Source organism: Zootermopsis nevadensis, unplaced genomic scaffold, assembly GCF_977971745.1.
Source record: "Zootermopsis nevadensis isolate Lab colony 2312 unplaced genomic scaffold, Znev_1.0 Znev_ptg000002l, whole genome shotgun sequence".
NCBI classification, from domain to species: domain Eukaryota; kingdom Metazoa; phylum Arthropoda; class Insecta; order Blattodea; family Termopsidae; genus Zootermopsis; species Zootermopsis nevadensis.
In genome coordinates, this window is record NW_028259134.1 from 19,246,747 (window position 1) to 19,257,710 (window position 10,964).

General features: G+C 34.6%; 1 protein-coding gene across 1 annotated transcript; it reads left to right on the forward strand.

Moving 5' to 3' along the window:
* The first annotated feature begins 1,413 nt into the window (after positions 1–1,413).
* On the forward strand, positions 1,414–10,262 carry LOC110836299 (uncharacterized). Its single transcript, XM_022077379.2, has 8 exons — positions 1,414–1,492; positions 1,894–2,085; positions 3,028–3,140; positions 5,769–5,910; positions 7,167–7,358; positions 8,316–8,428; positions 8,932–9,073; positions 9,506–10,262. The coding sequence occupies exons 1-8, from the start codon at positions 1,476–1,478 to the stop codon at positions 10,005–10,007; spliced, it is 1,413 nt and encodes a 470-aa protein (XP_021933071.2). The 5' UTR covers positions 1,414–1,475; the 3' UTR covers positions 10,008–10,262.
* The last annotated feature ends 702 nt before the right edge of the window (positions 10,263–10,964 follow it).

Below are 10,964 nucleotides of genomic sequence, written 5' to 3' on the forward strand. Positions count from 1 at the left end.
CATCTTCACGCAACCGCCTCAGGACCCCACAGTAAAATTCATCATTGACCGTCTGACCTGCACGAAGAAACTCCCTATGGACGATCCCCTCCTGGTCGAAAAAACAGATCAGCATTGACTTCACATTGCTCTTGACCTGTCTTGCCTTCTTCGGTCGTGGTGACGATGGGCTCTTCCATTGTGAAGATTGCTGCTTCGTTTCCGGATCGTACCCGTAAACCCAGCTTTCATCACCTGTGATAACCTTAGAAAGGAAGTTGGGGTCGGTTCTTGCAAGATCTTTGAGCTCCTGACAAACGAGAAGTCGATTCTGCTTCTGGTCCTCAGACAGGAGCCTTGGCACAAACTTGGCTGCGATGCGTCGCATGTGGAGTTCTTCCTTTAGAATCAGCTGACAGGTCCCATAGCCTATCCCAACAATGTCGCACAAGTCGTTGATGGTACGACGTCGATCTTCGTGAATGGCCTGCCGAATCTTCGTAACATTTTCGGGCGTTGTGCTCAAAGATGGTCGTCCAGAACGCTCGTCATCATCGACAGAGGTTCGGCCATTTTTAAAACGTGAATGCCACACAAAAGTTTGTGCACGACCCATTGCGGACTCCCCAAATGCTTGCTTTAGCATTTCATAGGTTTCCGTAGCCGTTTTGGCGAGTCTTTGGCAAAATTTGATGCACACTCTTTGTTCATGAAAATCCGCCATTCCGAAATCGCAGGAGGGTCAGTGTAATGCACTACCAAAACGCCCGTAACTAAGAAACAAATGCTAATTCGATGATGCCGGCTGGCACACTGATTCACTATGAATGTAGGCCTCACCCCCTAGCGGCAGAAGCTCGTACTACATCCGGTTCGCCCTCTATTGACACAGTCTTGAAACTTTCCGATCGCACCTCGTACGTAGGTAATTCATAATGTTCAGCATGTGGCTATGTAAAACCAAACCCAATTGCAGTAAATAATAATAATTGCATCAGTCTTCAGAAAATATAACAATCCTAGAGAATTTCAGTCATCAAACATGTCTGGTTCCTATCAGCCACACACTTGTTATACTGTTGTGTCTTTGTGTTGTCTTGCTATCACATAAGTTCATAGTACAGCAGAGAATCTTTCAGATTATAAAAATGTCCACACAGTTATGGAAACTGATACTTCACAATGTCAACAAAATTGCACTTCAAGGTGTTAATATTTTTGAGTGTTATGACAGTTGTCGAATCATATCAAAATTTCATTAGATCGGGCAGTTTTAATGACCACTTTCCATCACATCACAAATACTTACAAACAGCGTTGCATAAACTAATTGCAGCTTGCTTTCATAAACATTAACTACTGAGTCGATTTCTGCTCTTTGTGAGTGATCAATCAACGCAAACAAGGTCTGTTGGTAAGCAGGTAGACCTCAGTCTGTTCAAAAACCGCGTGGTAGAAAATTCCAAACTCCATTTGGCGTTTCCTTATATCCCGCCATGGTGAAAGCTGTTTAGTTAGTATTGTAAATTTGTGATATTGCGAAGTTATTGGTGATCTTCAATCTCAAAACGTAACACGTATTAAAGTTATCCCTAACTGTGGTTATAAATTATAAATATGACATCCAATAGTATCGTGCGAAATTTAGTAGTTTTTACGTGTTGCTAACGCAGCTCATTTTTAAATCATGTTTAATTTCTTAATTACATTTCACTGTTATTAGTTTATAATTGATTGTGGTGTGATGTCTGATTCCGTACGTAAACCAATTTGTAATGCTTACCCAGTATATGTTTAAAAAGTTGGAAGTTCCGATTTTGACATTAATGAAAAATATTAACGGAGATTTACGTATAGTATGTTAGATACGTAACATAGGGTTAAAACGGTACAATATTAATATATTTCTTTCAGTTGCGATTATCCACACAACAAGATGTCCTATACCAAAGTACCTCTAGGAAGTCATTCGTGTCAGTATATTCCTAGTCGTGACATAACTGAAGATCAAGAGATCCAAATATTTGTCAAACAGTTGTTAATAAACAGAGTTTTTCAGGGCTACTACGAGGAAAGACGTTTTGTAGAATCTTTGTCATCTTACAGGTAAATGGACGTAGCGACTAATTGTAAACCTTGTTACGCCTAATTTCAAGTATTACTGTTTATGTTTGTGTTACTATTGTATGTTACAAAGACGTAAATTTGTAATACGGCCCTCAATTTCTTTGGGTAAATTCAGTTCATTTGAGTTTGGGCTACAATATTTTAGTGTTAGAGTTCTGGTCCAATATGTTGTATGCGAGGCTGCTTATAGTGTAAGTTGAATTCATATTTCATTCTAATCTGTTTAATTTCTCATGGTTCTTTTGGAAGCCTGCTAGCAGAAAGAAGGTTATTATATTAAGAAATGTGGTTGTAGCTGGGCAGTAAGTAATATGTGGTAATCATCTGTGTTTATGTAAGTTAGTATGGTTAAAAAAATCAGATTAAATTTGGGAAATGCTTATTATTTATTTTGGACCTTTTTATCTTTTTATGTCAGTCTAAAAACCTAGATCAGAATATTTGCAACTCTAATTTCATGTGTAGCTTTATATGGGCCTGTCTCAAAATGAAGAACACAGATTAGTTAGTTTAAGAATGACTTCTAAAGGAGGTATTTTGGCCTTGGAGAAGTGACAACAAAGGACTGAAGAAAATTATGCAGTAAGAAGCTACTTAAATGTTCTGAATTAGCAGTTTTGTTGGGGTGAGTAAATCAAGCATAATTAGATGTTGACTGGATTCAACAGAGGACGAGGTCCAGTGGCAGGATCTTTTGAACATATTGATGAATATTTGTTACATAAAAGCAGTTTTTTTATAAGCTGAGCAACTGTCACTGCTCAAGAAGATTCTGCACTGTGGAGTTCATTAAGTTATATAGATTATTGACTTTTTGTTTAGATTCAAGGTGATTTATCTTAGGTCTAAAAGGTATGAATGAAGTGCAAATTTTGCTGAAGGAATGTCTGATGTGAAATTAATGATAATGTAAAATTTCAGAGGTGTAGTGCTTATTTCTACATTAGAATATGATCTGAAGAAGAATTTGGACACTGTCATTAAGAGGCTTAAGAAGTTCTACAAGTTCTCAAAGGTGTGGGTGGGAATTACAGGTAACAACAAATTCCATTCCACCAGTGCTAGTACCATGCCTTCATTTTAAAAATGGAATCCCAGCACATTGAGTTTGTTAGCAAGGAGAACAGGAAATGCATGTTATAGTTTGTCTCGAGATCCTCAAGAGGAGTCTTCTTGGGTTTCTTGGTATATATGGAACGATAATAAACACAGTTTTAAAGTTCTTATGAGGGTGTGAAATAGTTCAGATATGGTCCAGTATCGGGATTTTGGGAACACAGAAATTAATAATCTAGGATTTAGAAATTTTTGCAATTCAGCCAGAAACAAAATCATCCAACTTAGTTATATTAAGCCTGTACAAAGGTCCAACAGGCAATTTTCAACAATTCCTAAAGGGACTAGATGCTACTCTAAACTATCTGTATAATCCAAAACCTGAATTTTTAGTCTGTGGTGACATGAATATAGACTATCTCAATGCAAAAAGAAAAGAAAAGAAAACATTACTAGTAACATTTCATACATACTGTAAACTTTGAAACAAGAATTCAATATGATTTGAGAACACCAGTTGATAATTCTTTTGTTGATAGTGCAAGACTTAGCTCAACTTCTACTTCTACCATAATAAATGGCCTATCAGACCGTGATGCCCAGTACCTTATGATTAATAATGTTGCTGCAGCTACTAACTTAATACCTTTGAAGCAAAAGAAAAGTAAATAACGAAACAATCATGCAGTTTCAGCTTCTTCTGAAGAATGAAACATGGGGATCTGTTTATAGAGTCAAAGATACCAACAAAAAGTTTAACTCATTTTTGTATACTTTTCTAAATATTTTTGAAGCTAGTTTTCCTATTACATATGAAAGTATAGGCAAAATAAATAATAATTGGATTACACAGGGGATAAAAATATCTTGCAAGTCTGTTTATCTACAGTAGGAACAGTAAAGACCCAAATGCAAGAGCATTTTATATCAAGTATTGTAAAATCCTGAATAATGTTATAAAAGATGCTAAAAAGCAGCATTACAGTAGACTTATAGCAAATTAACCAAAAAATGCATGTTGGAGGAATTTCTTGTGATTTAACAAAAGCTTTTGACTGTGTAAATCATGAAATTTTATTGGGTAAATTAATTGTTATGGGATTCAAGGTATAGCAGCATAATGGTTCAGATCCTATTTAACAGATAGAAAACAAAAGGTCAAAGTAAAAGCTCCTAGAAAACAAATGGAATTTTTTCTCAAACTGGGGAACAATAAAACATGGAATTCCCCAAGGGTCAATTTTAGGGCCCTTGCTTTTTATGATATACATAAATAACCTTCCTCAAAGAATAAAAACAATAAATACTTTAGCAGAACCCATAATATTTGCTGGTGACAGGAGTGTCATAACTTCTAATAACAATTTTGATGATTTCTGTTCAACATCAAACATAGTTCTGTCTCATATGAGTAAATGGTTTAATACTAACAAGTTGGCCCTAAATCTAGATGAAACAAATACAATAAAATTTATAACAAATAACACACCATAATATGCTTTAAATTTGGTTATAATGGAAAGGATATACAAGAGTTAATAAATACAAAATTCCTGTGTTTGCAAATTGGTAATCACCTAAATTTGACAAATCATATTGATAAACTGATACGTAAGTTAAGTGGAGCACGTTATGTAGTTAGATCTCTGTTGCATGTCAGCATCACTGACACACTCTGATCAATATATTTTGCCTATTTTCACTCCTTAATGAAGTATGGAATAATTTTGTGGGGTAATTCATCAAACAGCAAAAAAATATTCACTCTACAAAAGAAAATTGTCAGATTAATGGCTGGAAACACATTTAGAAGTCTATTTTAGAGATCTTAACTCATCCTTGTGAATACATATTCTCATTAGTGAACTTTATTGTAAATAACCAAGAACTTTTTCAAACTAATTCTGCTGTACACAGTGTCAACACAAGGAATAAAAATCAGCTTCATAGACCGATTGCCAACCTCTCATGTTTTCAGAAGAGTGCATATTATGCAGGGATCAACATTTTCAACAGTCTACCATCAAGTCTCACAAGTCTTGTGAATAAAAAGGCACAATTTATTGTAGCATTAAAAAGATACTTAACTACACACTCCTTTTACTCTGTCCATGAATGTCCATGTTTACAAATAAGTGAAAATTTATCTTTGGTATATAATAGGTAGATTTATTTGTAACTTATCATTACTTTAGGTGAACCATTTGTTGCATATGTTAAATTTATATAATAGTATGAATTGTACTTTATAATATGTATTGTATTATTAGTATGACTTTTTCCACATCCTGATGTCATCTGACTATCTTATGGATCCATGGAATGTAATAAAGATGTATGTATGTAGCCTTCATATTCTATAGAAGCAGGGAATTTTTTGACCAGCTGAGTAAAAATCATCTTCCCAACTATGTCCCTGCCTTATGAATTTAATTATTTTAGTAATAAATGTGTACAGAATTTATGTTGGAGGATCTTACCAGGAATTTCTAGACCAGCTGAATGACTGTCAAGTTGTTGAAAGACTGCTAACACCATGATACTGGTTTCCCATTTCATGCTGTCGCACACAAGTATGAAGCTTCAAGCTGTATACCTTATTTCAGGGCCTGACTTTATTGGAGCTCCACTTCAGCATGCTCTATGGATCAAATTACAGAGCTTGACATTTGGATACTACTGGTTCCAAATCAGACGAGTCAAGTTTGTTGAAAACAGGGAAATGATTCTTCATCTAAAATGTCTTAGGTAAACTACATAACAGTGGTCCTTTTGGGAAGATCCATTACATTGAAATAAGGAACAACTTTTATTATATGTTGGTTATGTACTTGAACAATTTTGTACATGCCCACTTGTTCCATATTTTCTGCCACCAAAATTTTGCACAAAATGTATGTTTTGTTGATGCTTACTAAAGAGCATAATATCTATTAATGAAGTGGAACTAACTTTACCTGCCATTGTATTAACATTATTATGGAAATGTATAACTGTGATCATCTGTGAGGATTTTGTTATGCTGTGACTAGAGCAATGAGAACAATTTTGTACTTTGATTAGTACCACTAATGTTATTGGTTATTGTCCTGGACTGAAAAAGGATGATGGGAGGAGTTAAGGATATTACATTACAAACTTTCGTATTTCAATTTTGTGACTAATTAATGTTGCTTACAGGCATATAGATGTTGGATCGAGAAATGTGAAGATGAGTGAATCGGAGACAGTTGAGAAAGCATTTCAAGGGGCTCCTGAACCTGTTCCACCAAATAATTATATCAGTGTTTGAATGATAAAATTAAATAAAATTTTAGAGGTATTAAGGAAGATATTACAGCAAATATTGCTTCTGTCATGACAGTTGTCGAACCATTTCAATATTTAGTTACATCGGTCAGTTTTAATGACCACTTTATATCACATCATAAATACTTGCAAACTGCGTTGCATAAACTGATTGTAGCTTCCTTTGATAAACATTCGCTACAGTACATTAACTAAAATTAATAATTACGATCAAAGATGGTGTCATGCGCAATTTAGTTCAGTTTTCAAGCTCCATTTGGCGTTGCCTTGTATCCCACCACGGAGAAAGCTGTTCGGTTAGAAGTGTAAATTTATGATATTGTGAAGTTATTCGTGTTCTTCATTCTCCAAACGAAACAGGTATTAAAGTTACCCCTAACTGTGGTTTTAAATTACAGATGTTTTGGATATGACATCCATTAGTATCGTGCGAAATTTTGTAGTTTTTACGTGTTGTAAACGCAGCTCATCTTTAATTTCTTAATTACATTTCACTGTTATTAGTTTATAATTGATTGTGGTGTGATGTCTGATTCTGTACGTAAACCAATTTGTAGTGCTTACACAGTATATGTTTAAAAAGTTGGAAGTTCCGATTTTGACATTAATGAAAAATATTAACGGAGATTTACGTATAGTATGTTAGGTACGTAACATATGGTTAAAACGGTACAATATTAATATATTTCTTTCAGTTGCGATTATCCACACAACAAGATGTCCTATACCAAAGTACCTCTAGGAAGTCATTCGTGTCAGTATATTCCTAGTCGTGACATAACTGAAGATCAAGAGATCCAAATATTTGTCAAACAGTTGTTAATAAACAGAGTTTTCCAGGGCTACTACGAGGAAAGACGTTTTGTAGAATCTTTGTCAGCTTACAGGTAAATGGACGTAGCGACTAATTGTAAACCTTGTTACGCCTAATTTCAAGTATTACTGTTTATGTTTGTGTTACTATTGTATGTTTCAAAGACGTAAATTTGTAATACGGTCCTCAATTTCTTTGGGTAAATTCAGTTCATTTGAGTTTGGGCTACAATATTTTAGTGTTGGAGTTCTGGTCCAATATATTGTATCCGAGGCTGCTAGCCAGCCCTTCTTATAGTGTAAGTTGAATTCATATTTCATTCTATTCTGTTTAATTTCTCATAGTTCTTTTGGAAGCCTGCTAGCAGAAAGAAGGTTATTATATTAAGAAATGTGGTTGTAGCTGGGCAGTAAGTAATATGTGGTAATCATCTGTGTTTATGTAAGTTAATATGGTTAAAAAAAATCAGATTAATTTTGGGAAATGCTTATTATTTATTTTGGACCCTTTTGTCTTTTTATGTCAGTCTAAAAACCTAGATCAGAATATTTGCAACTCTAATTTCATGTGTGGCTTTATATGGGCCTGTCTCAAAATGAAGAACACAGATTTAGTTAGTTTAAGAATGACTTCTAAAGGAGGTATTTTGGCCTTGGAGAAGTGACAACAAAGGACTGAAGAAAATTATGCAGTAAGAAGCTTCTTAAATGTTCTGAATTAGCAGTTTTGTTGGGGTGAGTAAATCAAGCATAATTAGATGTTGACTGGATTCAACAGAGGAGGAGGTCCAGTGGCAGGATCTTTTGAACATATTGATGAATATTTGTTACATAAAAGCAGTTGTTTTATAAGCTGAGCAACTGTCACTGCTCAAGAAGGTTCTGCACTCTGGAGTTTATTAAATTATAAAGATTATTGACTTTTTGTTTAGATTCAAGGTGATTTATCTTAGGTCTAAAAGGTATGAATGAAGTGCAAATTTTTCTGAAGGAATGTCTGATGTGAAATTAATGATAATGTGATATTTCAGAGATGTAGTGCTTATTTCTACATTAGAATATGATCTGAAGAAGGATTTGGACACTGTCATTAAGAGGCTTGAGAAGTTCTACAAGTTCTCAAAGGTGTGGGTTGGAATTACAGGTAACAACAAATTCCATTCCACCAGTGCCAGTACCATGCCTTCATTTTAAAAATGGAATCCCAGCACATTGAGTTTGTTAGCAAGGAGAACAGGAAATGCATGTTATAGTTTGGCTGGAGATCCTCAAGAGAAGAGTCTTCTTGGGTTTCTTGGTATATATGGAACGATAATAAACACAGTTTTAAAGATCTTATGAGGATGTGAAATGGTTCAGATATGGTCCAGTGTTGTGTTAATATTGAATATTCATATTCTATAGAAGAAGGGAATTTTTTGACCAGCTGAGTAAAAATCATCTTCCCAACTATGTCCCTGCCATATGAATTTAATTATTTTAGTAATAAATGTGTACAGAATTTATGTTGAAGGATCTTACCAGGAATTTCTAGACCAGCTGAATGACTGTCAAGTTGTTGAAAGACTGCTAACACCATGATACTGGTTTCCCATTTCATGCTGCCGCACACAAGTATGAAGCTTCAAGCTGTATACCTTATTTCAGGGCCTGACTTTATTGGAGCTCCACTTCAGCATGCTCTATGGGTCAAATTACAGAACTTGGCATTTGGACACTACTGGTTCCAAATCAGACGAGTCAAGTTTGTTGAAGGCAGGGAAATGATTATTCATCTAAATTGTTTGAGGTAAACTACATAACAGTGGCCGTTTTAGGAAGATCCATTACATTGAAATAAGGAACAACTTTTATTATATGTTGGTTATGTACTTGAACAATTTTGTACATGCCCACTTGTTCCATATTTTCTGCCACCAAAATTTTGCACAAAATGTATGTTTTGTTGATGCTTACTAAAGAGCATAATATCTATTAATGAAGTGGAACTAACTTTACCTGCCATTGTATTAACATTATTATGGAAATGTATAACTGTGATCATCTGTGAGGATTTTGTTATGCTGTGACTAGAGCAATGAGAACAATTTTGTACTTTGATTAGTACCACTATGGTTATTGGTTATTGTCCTGGACTGAAAAAGGATGATGGGAGGAGTTAAGGATATTACGTTGTAAACTTTCGTATTTCAATTTTGTGACTAATTAATGTTGCTTACAGGCATATAGATGTTGGATCGAGAAATGTGAAGATGAGTGAATCGGAGACAGTTGAGAATGCATTTCAAGGGGCTCCTCAACCTGTTCCAGCAAATAATTATAACAGTGTTATGAATGATAAAATTAAACAAAATTTTAGAGATATTAAGGAAGAAATTACAGCAAATGTTGCTTCTGTCGTGACATTGCATAATATTAAAGGGGCTGTCTGTTTCATGTCTGTGTTTATTGCAGCATGCATAACTGGGTTCTTCCACATTATTGGGTATGTTGGGGATTATACTATAAAGTTTATGAGAGAGTTCTCTATTTTTATACAAGCTTCTACACCTATCTTTCTAGCTATGATAGACTTCTTTAGCAAGTGTGTAGGTGGGTTCTATCTTCTCATTGCCATGTTGTGGAGGGGTTCACATGTTAATGTCCCTCGTTATACAGACTGGAGACCACAGCGAAGAGCTTTACAGATGCCTCCTAACAAGGAGTTTGGCAAAATGAAGTAACTTTTCTTTTGTTGCATTCATTTATAATTTGTATAGAGTATTTTGTTGCAGTGGCACACTGTAATTGAAGCATTTATTTTTGTAGCAAGTAGTGAGAAATTTTATACAAGACTGTCATATAGCTTATGGTTGTGTATACTCTTCTCTCTCTTTAAGATTGTAGTGTATTTACATTTTATGTGCTGAATGTTAAAGACTGATTTGAGGCATCTTGTAATGCATTTACAGAATATATCATTCTTAGTAATGTGGAAACTTTACTTACATTTTTACATCCCTGCTGTAATATCCTGTTGACTGTAATGCTGCATTTGTATCTGAAATAAAACTGTTGAAGCAGCATATTTTTTAAGTTTCCAGTTCCTTCCACTGTGTAAAGTTCGTGATAAGAGATAACAGTGTTTACTTTGCACACTATGAACAGGATATAACAGGGGTGTTCAGAATTCATGCCTATTAGACGTGGCTTGCAGGCCATCATTCCATCCTGTAGCTTATTTAGAATATTACTTTGTGAGGTCCTTACACTGAAATAAACATTTTGAAGTGGCCCGTGCAGGATGCATTTCACAATTTTCAGGAATATAATTTCAATGACGAAGTATTTGTGGGCCTCAAGAGATGCTCCCTATTATTGTTATTTGTAGGGTTGAACAAATTATTTTAAATATTTAACAATTAACTATGTTACAGTAACTACAGTTAATTATGATACATATTGTTTCATATCAATGTGAAACTTAGCTATCTTCACTGCCTTGAGAAACTGTAGTCTCACAGCTTCTGCTTTTGGGAAATATTTATTATATTTAGAACAAACCAGTTTGCAGAAGAAAACATAGAGAAATTATGAAAAGGAATGATGAAATCTGGAATTCATTAAATTTATTATTGGTACTTACCTACTATGTCCTTTAAAGTGCAAAGCCAAGGTTTCACATTACTAGAAGAGGGATT

Bases quoted from the DNA above. Each gene is read 5' to 3' on its own strand.
- LOC110836299 (XM_022077379.2), top strand. The intron at 7,359-8,315 runs GTAAATGGACGT...GTGATATTTCAG, and splicing joins GAATCTTTGTCAGCTTACAG to AGATGTAGTGCTTATTTCTA. The intron at 8,429-8,931 runs GTAACAACAAAT...ACCTTATTTCAG, and splicing joins GGTGTGGGTTGGAATTACAG to GGCCTGACTTTATTGGAGCT.